Source organism: Alosa alosa, chromosome 16 (genome assembly GCF_017589495.1).
Source record: "Alosa alosa isolate M-15738 ecotype Scorff River chromosome 16, AALO_Geno_1.1, whole genome shotgun sequence".
NCBI lineage: Eukaryota > Metazoa > Chordata > Actinopteri > Clupeiformes > Clupeidae > Alosa > Alosa alosa.
The window spans coordinates 14,367,626-14,385,654 of record NC_063204.1 but is presented as its reverse complement, the minus strand read 5'-3'; the positions used below and the strand labels follow the sequence as shown (position 1 = coordinate 14,385,654).

Below are 18,029 nucleotides of genomic sequence, written 5' to 3'. Positions count from 1 at the left end.
TTTTATAGTCTGCAACGCAACACTTACACACACACCTCATATACACACACACACACACATCATACACACACACAGCAGGGATGCAAACACACGTGTGGTGAAAAAAGAGAGAAACACCCCGGGAAAAAAAAAAGTCTAAGATAGTCCAGTCCGTTAGACCGTTAGCATCTCTCCTATAAGCTAACGGTCTAATCTGATTCAATGAGCTGGAGCTAAAGGTGCTACTGTCAGACTCGGCTGGATGAACTGGGGAAAGGTAAAACTCAATTGTTTAACTCAAGGGAAGGTGGAAAACGAGTGTAATTCCCCAAATGGTGGAATATCCCTTTAACCAGCAGGCCCATATGAGAATCACTCTGGTTCCTCTGGTAGCCTGCGGTAGATGATGTGAAAAAAGCTAGAGTCGCCGGAAAGCATCTCTGATGATCAGACCCCCCCCCCCTAAAAAAAACCTCGAGGCGCCGAAAAGCACACTGTTTGCATCCCTGACACACACACCTCGTATACTGTGCACCCATTAGATTTGTTGTTTTACAAATGTTATGATGACCATATATGTTTATATCTCATTATCTTTATTAGAATTCAACCAGAAGATAGAGGGAATATATATATATTTATATATATTATATAATATATATATATATATAAAGGTGCATTTCTGGTTCAGGTTCTAGTCTTTTACATCTAGATGCAGCGTTATAATGACCAATCTTACAACGGGGAAGCTGAAGCCGGTTGGTACTGGTTCTGGCTCTGACACATTGGTATCAGAAGTGTGAAGGAGATGAGATGACGACACTTTGTGACAGATTGAAGCTCTCATTGTAAAGCTACAGCTGGAAGAGTTCATTGCTCACCTAAAGTGGGAAATGCGTGCCCAAAGGTTTCTATTCAAAGGACCTTGATGAGGCAAGCTGACACTGTATTACCACCTACAGTAGGAATACAACGAAGAGGGTCAGCGGAGACGTACAGTACATTTCAGGCGGCTCCTCCATTTTGCGGCCTGCCAAAATGATCATGACACTGCAGCATCAGTTTTAAGGTGAGCCACGGTCAAGTGATCAAAGATGTATCTACCAGCAGCTTCTGCCAGGCCAGGCATGCCCATTAGTGGCCTGGATGGGAACGACAGTTCCATCAAAAGCTTCCCCCTTGGGTCATTGATCATTATAACACTGCTAAAACAATCTAATGGAAGCGTGAGACTGAAATTAGACTTGTATCTGAACAATAACACCTTTTATGTGTATTTAAATGGCCTACATATTTCCTGTGTTTTCTGGCCATATTCTAATTAAGAAAGTGAGAAATAAACAATATGGTTCTTATAGCATTGCCGAAATAAAACATGTAAGGTGCCTGAGACAGTACTGTATACACACACACACACAAACACACCTCATACACACACACACACACACACACAGAAAAGCTAGCACATAGCTGAGTTCAGCTCAGAAGCTGAACCGTCAGGCCATCCAGTGCGTAAACACACTCGTATCATTTAGCACACACACACACACACACGCTCAGAGAAGCACTGGCATGCGGTCGTGAGGAAACACTGATGGCCTCTGCCTCGCCTCCTTTACACATGGATTACATTACTGCACACACACACACACAAAGAAAACAGAGATGGCTGTCAACATGTTCAGTCAACACAAGGGGAAAGATTTGACTGGGGTCCCTTTCAGTCTGCGGCTGAGTGCTGAGTGCCAGTGACGGATCTGTTGTTTGTTGTTGGACAGTGGACATTAATTAGCATGTTCATTTAAATAAGCCATGTAAATGTGCTAGAGGGAGCCAGCCATACAAGCTAACAAAATCTCCACTAAGCCAGTCAGTCTGTGACAGATCTCAGCGCTGAGCCAACTAGCCTGTGACAGATCTCACCGCTGAGCCAGCCAGCACAAAGACACAGTGCTCATCACAGTCATCTCCCTTCACTCCTTCATCTCCTAGACTCAATATGAAACTGGAGCTGACATTTTAATGTAGGAATAGACAGGAGGGAGCACAGATAAAAAAGTCACATTTCTCCTCAGAAGACATTTTTATTTGTGTGCATTTCCAGTAAAGCAAAAAGAACCAAAGGAAAACACAATAACAAAAGGAATACAGCTCTAACCCGGCACGGAGATGGTGAGAATTGGAATGAGATCAATCTCTGCCACAGCTCTGTGATCTGATCTTCGCATTGTTTTATTCTTTCTGAAGATGAATCTGCAGAGTTGGAGTCAGGTCAGGTGCAGTATTGGAGGATACTGTGTGTGTGTGTGTGTGTGTGTGTGTGTGTGTGTGTGTTTATGAGTGAGCCTAGAGAGTCCACCTCTGGGTCCAGACTTACTCTGCTTAAGAAACAACTCACTCAGCAGTAGGCAGCCCTGCAGTAGAGCTGGGGCTTGTAGAGGGCTGTGTGTGTGTGTGTGTGTGTGTGTGTGTGTGTGTGTGTGTGTGTGTTTATGAGTGAGCCTGGAGAGTCTACCTCTGGGTCCAGACTTACTCTGCTTAAGAAACAACTCACTCAGCAGTAGGCAGCCCTGCAGTAAAGCTGGGGCTTGTAGAGGGCTGTGTGTGTGTGTGTGTGTGTGTGTTAGCTGGTGCCTCCATGGGGGTTGGTCAGGCGATGAGCTTTATACAGGAATGCAAGATCTCTAGTCCATGGAGCTCCCGTAGTCTCACCATGTGCCTAATGAGGAAAGAAAAGAAGATATAGATGGATAGACAGAGAGAGGGGGACAGAGAGAGAGAGAAAAAGAGAGAGAGGTTGGAGAGGGGGGAGGTGGAGAGGAGATAAAGAGAGGAAAAAGAGAGCGAGAGAGAGGAGAGGTTGAAGAGAGTGAGAGAACGGAGAGGTTGGAGAAAGAGAGTGAGGGGGTGGATAGAGAGAGAGGAAGAGAAAGAAAGAGAGAGAGAGAGGAGAGGTTGGAGAAAGAGAGGAGAATCAGTTGATCCTGATAAGAGGAAGGATGTGCGATGAATGCTGAACATGTAAATCCCAATTATGGCCAATTCAATGCTACTTGGCAGTAAAATGATCCATTTGTTTCTAAGTGATAGTGTTTTATCTGACAGCCCAGAGTGGTGCACAGATAAGCTGCCGTGGTGGGAACTGTGAAATGGGTTTTGATATGTATCTGATGAGCAGATTAATTCTTGATGATGGAAATCACCAACAGAGCATCTGTACAGCGCGTGGATATCCTCCAAAGGCCATGAGACCTCCCTGGAGCTGAGTGGGGTCTGGATCTGAGAGCTACTGGGGAGTGGTGACCCAGAGTAATCTCCACTACAGCACAGCACTACTAACGTAAACATCGTCCCTCTGGAGTCACTTCGTCTAATGTAAACATCATCCTTCTAGTCATCTCTACTAACGTAAACTTCAGCCCTCTGGACAACGTAAACATTGTCACGTCAACATCACCCTTCTCCGCTCAATCAGAATTTTCATCACCTCAGCTCAACTCGCATAAACATCATTAAAAAAGAGCGGTGTATCATGTTGCACCTTCATACACACCTGTTGCTGTGTGTGTTTCCTCTGAAGCAGCACAGCGTCTCTCCACAACACACACAGCATGATCACAGGATGCTGCGCTGCGGATCAAAACACCCACGCAAAAGACATGTGGAAGCTCGATTTCCCCTTCTTTCACAGGGTTAGCCTCTGATTGCAGCACACCGTGTGTTTACCACTTCAGATAAGGTGCTGTTTGATTGACAGAGAGGATGCCAGACCAAAACGTTGAGATGTAGAAATGAATCTGTGTGTGTGTGTGTATGTGTGTGTGGGTGCATGCACACGTTTGTGTGTGGTAAGAGAGAGCAAGAGAGATGGCGGCGATGCGCTATGTGTGTCTATGTTTGTGTGTGTATGTGTGTGTGTGTGGGTGTGTGTGCATATGTGTTCATGTCTGTGTGTGTGGGCATGGCACTGCTCACCGGGGTTCAGCTTGGCACAGCTCAGCGAGAGCGATGGCGGCATTGCACTGTGTTTGTGTATGTGTGTGTGTGTGTGTGTGTGTGTGTGTGTATGAGTGTGTGTAGCGTGGCACTGCTCACCGGGGCTCAGCTTGGCACAGCTTGGCGAGAGCGATGGCAGCGTTGCGCTGCAGGGCATCAGCGTTTGCATCGGCAGCAGCATGGCGCAGCAGCAGCAGGACACAGTCCGTCTCCAGCAGTCCACGGGCCACCCCAGGCACCGACATGCAGTGACCCACACACAGCGCAGCGTTCCCCGCCACACACGCCTCACCCTCACACACCAGACGCCGCAGGACTTGCAGCTCTGCACACACACACACACACACACACACACACACACACACGCATTCAGATAGAGATAAACACAAACACACATGCACGCACGCATGCACACCAGAGCTAGTGAGCGAAGCTGAGCAATGCGAATATCCAGCTCCTCGCTCAGGTAGCTATTCATTTGGTCGCTCCTCCGCTCAAATTCACGTCAGGCTGCTCCACTCAATTTTGCTCCCCACTCCACTTAAAAATCCTCCCGCTCCAGTGAAATCGCTCCACGCTCGCTCCAGTTTAAGAGAGGGAGAAATAATCTATAAGCCGAATTGTCACCTTAGAAAACTTCAATCCCAAAGAACCAAGAGCAACGGCAATTTCACTAATAGAGCATTTATTTTAAAAGATAATGCAACACCAATAGTGCAACAACGAACAAGCTTGGCAACGTCAATACACATACAGTAAGCCTCAAACTAAAGGGATCAGTGGGATTAATTGCCTAAAGAATTAGCATCCAAGTTTTACTTCAGTCTTACTTGATATGAAGCATATTTAAATTGCTCACATTTTTCTTTGCTCTCCATAGCACACTCAGGTTTCCACGAAATGTGTCTTCTTAAATTCCAAAATGAATCTTTACTCACTGGAACAGTGTCACCACATAATTGCTCTTGCTCTACATTGTTAGTATCTAGTTGTTTGGTAGGAATAGTACGCTTGCAAGCCCTATGACTTTCAGTTTCCTTTAAAAAATATTTAGCTCCATCCCCATCAACAAACTTACTATGGCCAATATCTTTGAAAATAAATCTTGGTTTAGGAAGACATGAGCGGTATCGGAGCGAAATTGGAGCGGAACAGAGTGGCCGCTCCAGCCTCTAAATTAAAAAGCACTCCGCGCTTCAACAAAATTCCATCCACTTCTCGCTCACGCTCCGCTCCACTCACTAGCTCTTATGCACACACACACACACACACACACACACACACACACACCTATGGATATAGATAAAAACACAGCTTGAGCAGACTCACTCTTGTCCAGGGTGCAGAGCTGTGTCCGTGCGTCGTGGCTGATCGTTGTGCAATGAGCCAGCGCTCTGATGGAGTACTTAGTGCTGTCCTGCCCTGGGGCCTGGGGCAGAGAGAGATAAACAACCCTGTCAGTCCCCCACTGCTACCAACAACTGCCCCACTGCTACCCCACAACTGCCCAACTGATACCCCACAACTGCCCCACTGATCCCCCACAACTGCCCCACTGATCCCCCATTACTGCCCCACAACTGCCCCACTGATACCCCCTTACTGCCCCACTACTCCAGTATTATGATCAGTTCTCCAGAAACCTCTCAAGGGAAGATTATGAGAGTCATTCATAAAGGATTTAAATGCAGATGTTGGATTTATTAGGGATTTCAATGTGGACGTTTAATAATCAGAGTGATTTATTTAGGGTTGCTAAAAGCAGATGTTCGCAAGATATTTGAACAGCACCTTTAGGATCTTCAGCAGTTTCTTCACAACTCCAGATTGCACAGCTTCCTCAACAGCAGCAGGGGACTGGGGGAAAAGTCTGCTCAACAAACCCACTGCTCTCTGCACACACACAGAGAGAGAGAGAGAGAGAGAGAGAGAACAAAGAAATTCAGAGAAAATATATGATGACACCTGGTCTGACAAATGTAAGACACACACAATCCCAAAAAGCAGCGGAACACAGAATGCGTCACACACGTGATGACACACGATGAAGCTGGACATATACCGTGTGCCATTGCAGCTGCCCCAGGATTCCCATCACACACACACACTGTATCAGAAGAGCTGTACCAAAGTTGACATGTCAGTGTGTTTTAGACATTTGCAAAAAACTTGGAGAAAAGCCTCAGATCGCAACAGCACACAAGCAAGTCAGCACACACATACTCACAAACCCACACCCCCATAAACTCACTCACTCTCTCTCACACACACACACATCTTGAGGCCTTTGTCTTGAGTCAGTGGAGGTGAGATGACACTCCATCTGTAAGCAGCAGACAGCACACTGCACACGGTCCCTAACAGAAACTCACACACAGACCCCATCCAGAGTCACACACACACACAGCTGTGTGTTATTTCTTCTCCATATACTATCAGAAACAGCAGGTAGGTGGGCGGTTTGTAAGTCCCGGCATCCACCGTTGTGCCCTTAAGCAAGGTACTGGACATTGTAATATAACTGACATGCAAGTCGCTTCGGATAAAAGCTTCTGCTAAATGAAAAAAATGTAAATGTAGGAGTCATTTCTACTATCAACGCTACGCTCCATGTCAAACCCTTAGGTGGAGGTCAGTTCAAACAAATGAGTTTGTGCACAGGAGAAGGCGGCTGATATATATTATAGTATAGGACTTGGGAGAAGATTGCTTCCATATATTTCAGTTTGGGAGAAGACAGCTAATATATATTACAGTATGGGAGAAGACTGCTTATTTAAGCAATATAGCACGAGTGAGAGTGGGGTTGGTCATGGATATTCCCACGGGTGTTGTTCGCCCGTATGCGAGGCGGAGGCAGTGGCGAGGCAACAACAGCGTGGGAATATCCATGACCAATCCCATCGATCATCAGTGCTATATTGCTTTTATACAACAATTCTACAACAAACTAAATAATCTGAAAACATTTTAAAAGATAATGCAACACCAATAGTGCAACAACGAACAAGCTTGGCAACGTCAATACACATACAGTAAGCCTCAAACTAAAGGGATCAGTGGGATTAATTGCCTAAAGAATTAGCATCCAAGTTTTACTTCAGTCTTACTTGATATGAAGCATATTTAAATTGTTTAAAAATGTTAATTTCGACATCGTTCTTACGCATCAAAAAATAGTTCCCTTTTCAATAGACAGCATCTTGGTTGCTAGGTAACCAACATTCCAGATCCCTCGTTACGGGTCTTGGTGGTCTACATGTCTTCTTGAAAGAAATGTTGAAAGTCGGGCTGAAATCACATTCATATCTAGGTTTGCTGAATGCATGTTACAAGGACAATGGGCCATGTCATGTAAGGGACATGGTACTGCAAAAAAACGGAAACATTGTCTACATTGCAGAACCACTCAACTTTATTAATTTATGGTGAATAAATGTTATATTACTGTGCACAGCCTGGCGTGGCGATGCTATGCGTTAGCAGTGGTTAGCTAATTATGCTAGCGTTAGTCTCCTCAAGTGACAATCATATTATACACAATGCTGGCAATGCTAAGAACAATTAGCATCCTCGTTTATCTTACTTACATTGAGTTGACTGTGTGGCTTAATCCACAGATGTGGTGAAGCACTGTTTCGTTATGGTTTGCTAAGGAGTAACCCATTGCTTGAAATAGTGGAGAGCTGGGATGAGAACATTGTGTCAAATCTTCGCATTGTATGTGGAGTGATTTATTATTAGCTGTGCAAAGTCTGAGTTGAAATGTCCAGGGATATTCCAACTCATGGAACGTCTCTCGGCCAATCAGAAACAAATAAATAGTTCCATAGAACCCAATTGTTGTATAAATATATATATTACACCTCTTATGCTATGGGCTCTTTAGTGTGAGAAGGTTTGGGTCACAGCTTTCCACAGGCAGTGCAACCTTCTCTATAGAAATGTGATAGAAATGTGCCTTTTCTTCTATTCACAGTTCATAAGGAGTGGATATGACCATAATTCAAACAGTGCCATGACATTGTGTGGTCTACACTGGTCCATGCCTGTGTGAATGTGGAGAGAGAGCTGCTTCTTCAGGGAGCGGGGAGCCGAGCAGCGGCGTGAGAACGAGCTGACGCTTAAACACTCCAGAGCCACTTCAGAGCTGCTGCATTAAAGCGCAGCCATAAAAACCTGGAGAACTAACACCAATCAGCCCTGAGCCGGAGCAGCAGGACGCTTTACTGCCCGATGGTACGTTTACGAGTTTGCTAGAGTGCACACGGGAAGGGGGGGTAGGGGAGGAGAGGAAAGGAAAGAAGAGGAGAGAGCAGAGGAGAAGAGAGGGGAGGAAAGGGAAGTAGAGGAGGGGAGAGGAGAGGAGAGGGGAGGAGAGGAGAGGAGAGGAGAGGGGGGTAGAGGAGTGGAGAGGGGAGGAGAGGAGAATAGAAGAGAGAGAAGTGGAGCGTGTGTGTGTGTGCTGTGTGTGTGTAAAAACCTACCTGGCCCACACAGGAGGAAAACCAGACATCTGCTGTGTGTGCGCGAGAGTTTTCAGGACCATGGAGAGCCCCCACGCCCACCCACTCCACCACAATCAGCAAATATTAAACTACTCTCCCACTCTAGAGGCGGGTTAACCCTTTCAGACAGGAAACCAAGCCGTGCTGAGCGACATCGAATCCCTGGCATGGACGAGTAGTAGGAGAGAGCAGACCCGAGTGCAGAAGAGCTTCAGCTGCAGACCATTACCCCCTCCTTGGGAAGGAGGGAGGTGGAGGGGGTGGGTGCTTCACCTGCAGCTGATGCCCAATCAACCCCACTCCTCTGATGAGGGGTATACATGAGGTGGGGATCAGAGATGGCCCCTCTACCATCTGCTATCAGGAGCAGAGGGAAGGAAGTGATCAGTGTGTGTGTGTGTGTGTGTGTGTGTGTGTGTGTGTCTGTGCATGTGTGTGTGTGTGTCTGTCTGTGAATGTGTGTGTTAGAGAGTGAGAGAAACGGTAGCCAGAAAAAACTAGACCCAACCAAATTATAAACACTTAAAATCACACAATCTACTGGAGCGAAGTCCCCTCATTACAATGCTATTCGGCCGTACCACATGAATACACACCACCTGCTTACTTGAGTATAATAAAACACTTAAACCATGACCGTGTACAGACTCATGGAGAGAGGCAGACACAGACAGACAGACAGACAGACAGACCTGGACAGACACAGACCGACAGACAGACCTGGACAGACACAGACACAGACAGACCCAGATGCCCTGAGAGAAGAGGCTATGGTACCACTGCAGCCTGGGGGCTGTCGAGACAAGAGTTGCACTTCCGGCTCTTGCGGCATGCACTTAATATGCTGAAATCAGAAAACTTTCATTCATTAAATCAAATTCAATTATCCCATCCCTGAGTTTTTTAAACAAATGAGGCAAAATTGCAATATATTCTGTCATAACCTGAGGGACAACTAGTGAGGTCACAGCTACCCCCAAAAAAACCCTCCTTCTATGTTTGTTATTATTGTCAGAATTTTATCTTTTTCTATTGATTTCCCAATTATGTTGTTTCTTATTATCATATTTATCATATTTGTGGTATGTAATAGACAGATAGATAGATAGATAGATAGATAAATAGATAGATAGATAGATAGATAAATAAAAGAGAATAAGTTATAAGATGTAGATGTTATGACCACAGTCTAGATTGTGTAGGATGTTTGTATGCATTTAATATGTGTGTATGTAATTGAGATTTGGCAGTAATGTTACTGAAATGTTCATGCCAATGAAGCTTTCTAGAATTTAATTGAGAGAGTGATAGAGAAAGAGAGAGAGAGAGAGAAACCGACAGGGGAGGGGGGTCTGATGGCTCTCAGTATGAGCACACATGAAGACACCAGTGGCTTTAACACAACCTGAGTCTCCGTCTCAGACGAGTCCCAACACTGTGGAAGACATCATGTCTTACCCCCGTCCCGAAGAAGCCACACCCAAGTGAGCTTAATGACTACAGGCCTGTCACTCTAACATCATACGTGATGAAGACAATGGAGCGACTGGTCTTGTGCATACTCAGACCCCAAGTGCATGCCATGCACTCGACCAGCTACAGTTTGCATACCAGGAGAAAGTGAAGTTGTGATGCCATCACTTACTGTATCTCCTACACAGGACACATTCTCACCTAGACAAGGGGAAAAGTGCTGTGAAAATCATGTTCTTTGATTTCTCAAGTGCTTTTAACACCATCCAATCCCTCAGGCTGGGAGACAAGCTCTTGCAGATGCGTGTGAACGCTCACCTGGTATCCTGGATTACAGATTACCTGTCCGAGCGGCCACAGTTTGTTAGATTGAAGAACTGTCTCTCAGACACTGTGATCAGCAGCACCGGAGCTCCACAGGGAACTGTGCTCTCTCCAGTCCTGTTCACCCTGTACACATCTGACTTCTGCTACAATACTGAGTCATGCCACATGCAGAAGTTTTCGGATGATACTGCAATTGTGGGGTGTGTCAGGGATGGGCAGGAGGATGAATACAGAAGCCTGGTGGAGAACTTTGTGCAGTGGTGCAAACTCAACCACCTCCAACTCAACACTTCAAAGACCAAGGAGATGGTGGTGGATTTCCGCAGGTCTAAGCCCGCTCTGCTACCAGTCTCCATTGATGGGGTCAATGTGGAGGTGGTAAATACCTACAAGTATCTGGGCTTACAACTGGACAATAAACTGGACTGGTCAGCAAATACTGAAGCACTCTACAAGAAAGGGCAGAGCAGGCTGTACTTCCTGAGGAGGCTGCGGTCCTTCAATGTCTGCAGTAAGCTCCTCAGGATGTTTTACCAGTCTGTTGTTGCCAGTGTCCTCTTCTATGCTGTGGTATGCTGGGGAGGAAGCACAAAGAAGAAGGATGCTGGGCGACTAGACAGGCTAGTAAGGAAAGCTGGCTCTGTCGTGGGAGCCGAACTGGAGTGCATCACTTCAATATCAGATAAAAGGACCCTGAGCAAACTGATCAACATCTTGGACAATGAATGTCATCCACTCCACAGCACTATTATAAAGCAAAAGAGCTTGATCAGCTGGAGACTTCGCTCACTGGCATGCACAACTGAAAGGCTGAGGAAGTCATTTGTCCCCAGGGCCATTGAACTGTTCAATACTTCACTAAAGGGAAGAGGAGAGATAGACTTCTCTACATAGTCTGTCTGCCTCTCCACCCTTTCCATGTTTGAGTACTGACTGCCCACTACTGTTTTACTACTGTTTTACTACTGTCCACAGCCTAATGGTTTACTACTTTTTTACTGCTACACTGTTTTTCATGCTATATTAGCACACATGACCAATGGCTTCTGCTACAATACTGAATGGCTGTAACCCTATTACCTCAACCTATTCTTGCACTGACATAGTTTTTATATTACCTTGTCTACATTATACATTACTCTCTTATTTGTCCATATTATTTATGCTGGTCTCTAGACCTTATTATTGCACTGTTGGACTACTGTTGGGACTACTTTTTGCACCTTCACCATGACACTGAGGGCCAGATGGACTTTTGCGCCCATTTCAAAAGTATTTGTTTTAGCATTTTGTAAAATCATTCCGAGGTATGTACAAACAGGCCAATGATGTAAAAGCGCAAACGGGGGGCTGAAAGTATTGCAGTTCAATCGTCAATAAGAGAATGTCTTTCGCATGTCTTACTTTCACTTTTCACGTCATTCACTTAAACTTTCTTACTTGCTAGATTTTGAACAATCTTCCATAGTCGTGCACAAGTAGTTTAAGTAGAACTACTGATCTTCATTATCTCCCTGCTTGTTGATATCTTATCATGTATGGTATTATTTCATGATCGCTAAGCGTTTGATTCTTTTTTTTTAATGTTGTCATCAGTTAACTTCATTCAACTGCGCTTGTAGGCACTGCCATTCTGTTAAGTAAATTGCGTTTATGGGCGGAGAAAGGGCAGAGAAAGGCGCCAGTTTACACTAAGGATTGAGCGATTGATAAATCTGACGGGAAACTTGGGTCTGACAGGCGCTCGCCAATCTCGGTGTGTCCATGGCTGATAGCTTCGTTAGCAAATGTCGCGTACATCTGGCCCTCACTCTCTTGAGCACCTTACCATGCACACAGAACTACAGGCCAGTCCTGGCCCTGTCACTCACTCAGCGTCTCATGCTTGATCATCCTCAAGCACACTGTGGATTTTTTTTTAAATTTAATTTATATAGTATATTTAGTATTTAGTTTTGTTAGTTTTCTTATCTTCTACTGTCTCTATTGTACAGTGGAGTTTTGTTATATATATATATATATTTATATTATTATATAAGTGCATGTTGTGTGTGATGTCTGAGCACTGAGACTATGCTACTGAGACCTTGAATTTCTATCTATCTCTATCTATCTAACACAGCATCTGTCTGGAATACTGAAACGCGCCACATTCGTATGTGTGCTCTCACCGTGTACCATGTGTGTATGTGTGTGTGTGTGTGCGTGCACGTATGTGTGTGTGTGTGTGTGTGTGTGTGTGTGGTTTCGTTGTGTATGTGTTTTCTTATCTTCTACTGTCTCTATTGTACAGTGGAGTTTTGTTATATATATATATTTATATTTACCCTTTCTGCTGTAAGTGCATGTTGTGTGTGATGTCTGAGCACTGAGACTATGCTACTGAGACCTTGAATTTCCCCTTGGGGATCAATTAGTATCTATCTATCTATCTCTATCTATCTAACACAGCATCTGTCTGGAATACTGAAACGTGCCACATTCGTATGTGTGCTCTCACCGTGTACCATGTGTGCATGTGTGTGTGTGTGTGTGCGTGCACGTATGTGTGTGCGTGTGTGTGTGTGGTTTCGTTGTGTATGTGTGTATGTGGATTTTAACGGTGTGCGTGCGTACTTTACTGGTACAATCACGTGACAAAGCAAGATAATGGCTCACACTTTTCTTCCGCTGTCTCTCTTCCTCCCTCCCTCCCTCCCCTCTCTCTCTCTCTCTCTCTCTCTCTCTCTCTCTTTCTCTCTCTCCCTCTCCCCTCTCTGTGTTTCCCTGAGTGATGACTGTGACTGGACGCTGCTGTTGCAGCCGTTACCGGTGTGGGGAGATTTTGGCTGTACAGCACACTCCTGCCTCTGCCTCCTGTTATCTTCGCCACCAGGTCCACCACATTCCCCAGTCCCGCAGGCTTTACAGCGTGTGTGTGTGTGTGTGTGTGTGTGTGTGTGTGTGTGTGTATGTACATTATGTATGTGTGTGTGTGTGTGTGTGTGTGTGTGTGTGTGTGTGTGTGTGTGTGTGTGTGTGTATGTGTTTGTGCATGTGCTCTGAATGTGTACATGCATGTGTGTGTACTGTATGTGTGTGTATGTGCGTAGGCATGTGGACGTAGGCATGCGAGTGTGTGTGTTGTTTTTTGTGCACGTGGGGGTGTACAGTATTTGCTTAGGTGCATGTGTGTGCATGTGTGTGTGAATTTCAGTCTCACCGTGATGATTCCTCCGCTGGGATCTGTCAGCAGAGAACAACACCTGCTGCAGCACAGAACAGCACACTCCTGAGAGATACAAACACACACACACACACACACACACACACACACACACACACAACACACACACACACACACACACACAGACACACACACACACACACACACAGAGGCAAACAGGAAGGGGGGAGGGGGTCAGATTGAAAGGAGAGAAAGCAAGTGAGAGAGTGACAAAACAGACAAGGCTGGTTTATTTAAAAAGCTCGTTTCACCACACTTCACATAAATAAAAGCAAAAGGAGCGTCCAAAGAGAAAACAACAAAAAAAAAAATCAATAAAAGATAAAATACAAAACAGAAACAGTAGCCAATTTACACCTCTACTTCACCACCTAGCAAATACCAGATTTACACCCAGGACAGTGTGTGTGTGTGTGTGTGTGTGTACCTGTGTGTGAGTGTGTGTGTGTGTGTATGTATCTGTGTGTCTGTGAGTGTGTGTGTATCTGTGTGTCTGTGAGTGTGTGTGTGTGTGTGTGTGTGTGTGTGTGTCCTACCTGGATGGCTGGGGAGTGGTCAGAAGAGAGGTTGATCATGAGACCCAGGAGTGAGTAGAGCACATCTCTGTTCTCATGGCTGATACACACCTCCTGGAAGACAACATACACACCACATTACACACACCTCACAGCTCCTGAAACACACACACCTATAACTACTCCTGAAACACACACACACACACACACACACACAAACACACACACACACAAATACATCTTACAGCTGCTGAACAATGAACGCTCAGCTTACAGCTCACTCTAGTCTAGTCTCTAGTCATGATTTACATTGTGTATGTGTGTTTGTGTGTGTGTATGTGTGTGCGTGCCTGCGTGTTACTGCTGTCATTATTTACACTCCTGCATGTGTGTGTGTGTGTACTGTATGTGTGTGTGTGTGTGTGTGTGTGTGTGTGCGTGTGTGCTACTCCTGACATTATTTACACTCGGACTATATGTGAGGAAGATGAGAGGAGCAAGAGGAAGATACGAGAGTTGTGTGAGGAAGATGAGAGAGGAAGATGATCAAAACCCCTATAAGCAGACTGAGCCTAGTCCCTTGTTGCCCACTTGTCAAACACTAAAGTCAGGGTTCCCACTCTAAGTCAAATGTAAAATTCCATGACTTTTCCCTGAATTTCTGTGACATGAATGGTTCAATATACCGACCGACGATTTCAGCGTGCAGCGTAGTGTTCAAGAATCTTTGTAGATGAATAAATGGGCATTGAATGAACAAAGTTAGGCTAACCGCAACCACTCAAGAAACATTAAAGCTAATAACGAGATATACATCAATTTTGCGTGGAAATATATTTGTATTAATGTATTTTGGCATGTACATTTTAGACTGCTACAACAAAATTCCCTGTTATTTAATGACTTTGCTACAAAAATTATAAAATTCCCTGACTTTCCATGTCTGGAATAGACTTTTTCAAATTTCCATAATATTCCAGAAATTCCATGAACCGTGGGAACCCTGTAAGAGAGTTGGGTGAGGAAGATGAAAGCTTTCTTGGCCTTCAGCCTCTGGACTGGTCTGACGCCCCTATAGATCAGTGTCTGTGGACATCAGATCAGCTGTCCATCTCACGAGTCTCTGCCCCACTTCAGCTCCCACCTAAAGGGAATCTGGACTCCAATCTACCTACACACTCAAATGCTGATTGTCTTCTGGTAGTTTCTGTCAGCTGTAATAGATCCACTTGTCAATGTCAGCCAGACAGTGTAGCAGTAAAGTACTGGGCTGTTTTACCTCCTGCAAAATCATCAAAACAACAAAAGCAAACTGCTTCCTATGGCTTCTGTATGCAAATGTGTGGCAAATAAATATGCTGATGTTCCAACCTAATTATAAGTGTACATCTAGATTTAATTATCGCTTGAGGCTCAGGCTACGTTGTATTTGGGAGGGAAGCACTCTCCGCAAATAAACAACACTGTTTACATTACCATGTGAATTTGCATAAAGTGCATTCTGCCTATAGATACAAGAGAACCGGGCAGAGCCTTCCAACTACACTCAATAACACTCTCGGGCCAAAATGAGTACTTACCATGGCAACAAGGAAGGCTTCCCAGCACTCCTGGCTGCTGGATAGAGTTTTACAAATGACAGCGTCATGAATCAGACGTCCAATGACAGATATGTAGAAAGAGAGGCTGCTTTGGTCCTGACCACACATGCTTTTCTGAAAGATGACCAAATTAATGGGATTACTTCTGCAGCTGAGATTTATATTTCGTTGTGATGCTTTGGGGACATTGGGTGGAAGGCTCACCAGCACAAAACACAAACACGCACACACCGACACACACACACACACACACACACACTCAGATTCCTGCTGCATGTTTCCATTGGGTGGACTGAGGAGGACTTACCAGCGCACATGTCAATGGAGAGACAATAGAGGAGAGGAGCTCCTCTTCTCTCATCTGCTGGCAGAACCTGCCATAAAGGAACACACATCACAAACGGACACACTTTAGTGATACGTTAATCTCTCAGCCCACTCACTCAAACACACACACACACACACACACACATGCAGGCCCCTGGGTCAGTGCAGGGCTTTTACTGGATTTAGCGTTAGACTGCGGCACTGACGCAGGCTGCCGCAAGACGTCTTTTCTTCGAAAGCATTCAGATTTGGGATCGTGGAGGCGGCGTGTAAACAAGCATCTCAACACAGCTGTCATGAGTCCCACTGATCCTAATCTGATGCACACACACACACGCACACACACACACACACACACACACACATACACTGATACACGCACATGCAGACACAGGAAGGGCTGCACTGGAGCTTGTGAGAAATGTGGCATTTTTAGCATTTAGCGTGAATAAGCACAAAGAGACACACACACAATAAGCACAAAGACACACACACACACACACACACACACACACACACACACACATGGAGACACACACAGAGAGAGAGAGAGACAAAGAGAGTCTTTGATTTGCTTTCTCCTTGCACTGACTCGCTGAATCTCCCTGAATAAATGGAACAGGCCTTTCCATTCTCTCTCCATCTCTTTTTCTCCCATCCCCTCCCTCTTTCACACCCCCTCTCTCTTCATCTCTTTCTCTCCCACCTCCTCCCTCTCTCCCCCTGTCCCCTCTCTCTCTCCACCTCTTTCTCTCTTCCTCCCTTTTTCCCCCATTGCCCCCTCTCTCCATCCTTTTCTACCCTTTTTCCCCCATTCTTCTCCTCCTCACTTTCTCTGTCTCTTGCCCTCCCTCCCTCCCTCTCTCTCTCTCTCTCTCTCTCTCTCTCTCTCTCTCTCTTCCTCTCCGTCTCGGTGCTGCTGGCGAATGACACCTCAGCCCCCCTCTCCATTTCCATAAGTGGCAGAATGAGCAGTGGCGGCCTGGGCTCGTCTCCTCCAGCCAGATAAACGCTCCAGTGAGCAAGCGAACGAGCGAGAGCCGCCGAGCGGCTTTTCCCGCGTGGCGTCAGGGGAGCCACGCGTGCCGCGTGCCGCGTGCCGCTGATGGATGGCGGGGTTCGGCCGTTTGTTCCGCACTCTCTCCGCCACTCTCTGGGGGGCTGCCACCAGCCCCGCGTAGCCCAGCGCAGCAGAGCTCATTTCAATATGTATGGCTCTTATACGTGCAGCGGAGATGTATGGGGGTGCTGCGGGGGAGCCAGGCTGCTCTCGCCTCGGCTTTGAGACGGCGGCCCAAGAGGGAAGAGTTTCTCGTTGAGGCGTGCAGTCATCCGTCAATCCCCTGAATAGCAGGAGCTACACACACACACACACACATATCACGGACACACACACACACACACACACACACACACACACACACACACACACACACACACATATCACGGACACACACACACACACACACACACACACACACACACATATCACGGACACACACACACACACCTCCTCACACACACATCACAGACACACCCACCTCCTCACACACACACACACACACATCAAAGACACACACACACCTCCTCATACATGAAGATCACAGACACACATACCTCATTACACACAGAGATCGCAGACACACACACACGGAGATCAAAGACACACATACCCTCAAATACAAAAATCATAGACACACATACCCTCAAATACAAAAATCACAGACACACACACCCTCAACACAAAAATCACAGACACAAATCCCCTCAAAGACAGAGGTCACAGACACACAACTGTATGGCTTAAATGGATCATTTCCATTAACTCTCAGATCATCTAAAGCTAGTACAACAGTTATTCAACAGGTAGAGAGAAAAGATTTGACTTCTTTTCAGCCGGTGAAATGCAGGTTATAAATGTACTTCTTTAGAGCAGAGGTTTCTAGTAAAGATGTTTATAAACATACTTCTTTTCCTGAGCCAGCCCCTCCACCACAGACAGCACCATTGTGTCCAGATCACTCAGGCAGGAGAAACACTTCATCAGGTGCTTCACTAACCTGCAGACACACACACA

The 18,029-nt window shown here is 45.7% G+C and overlaps 1 protein-coding gene across 1 annotated transcript in view; it reads right to left on the bottom strand.

The window, feature by feature from the left end:
- Nucleotides 1-2,043: 2,043 nt before the first annotated feature.
- ttc12 (tetratricopeptide repeat domain 12) overlaps nucleotides 2,044-18,029 on the bottom strand; it is a gene marked incomplete at its 5' end in the record, with an annotated part of 32,510 nt that continues 16,524 nt past the window's right edge. The window contains 9 exons of the mRNA XM_048265842.1: nucleotides 2,044-2,698; nucleotides 4,075-4,300; nucleotides 5,305-5,404; nucleotides 5,767-5,868; nucleotides 13,486-13,554; nucleotides 14,046-14,138; nucleotides 15,605-15,739; nucleotides 15,933-15,999; nucleotides 17,920-18,012. Coding sequence (XP_048121799.1) covers nucleotides 2,629-2,698; nucleotides 4,075-4,300; nucleotides 5,305-5,404; nucleotides 5,767-5,868; nucleotides 13,486-13,554; nucleotides 14,046-14,138; nucleotides 15,605-15,739; nucleotides 15,933-15,999; nucleotides 17,920-18,012 — 955 coding nt within the window. The remainder of the gene's footprint in view (nucleotides 2,699-4,074; nucleotides 4,301-5,304; nucleotides 5,405-5,766; nucleotides 5,869-13,485; nucleotides 13,555-14,045; nucleotides 14,139-15,604; nucleotides 15,740-15,932; nucleotides 16,000-17,919; nucleotides 18,013-18,029) is intronic.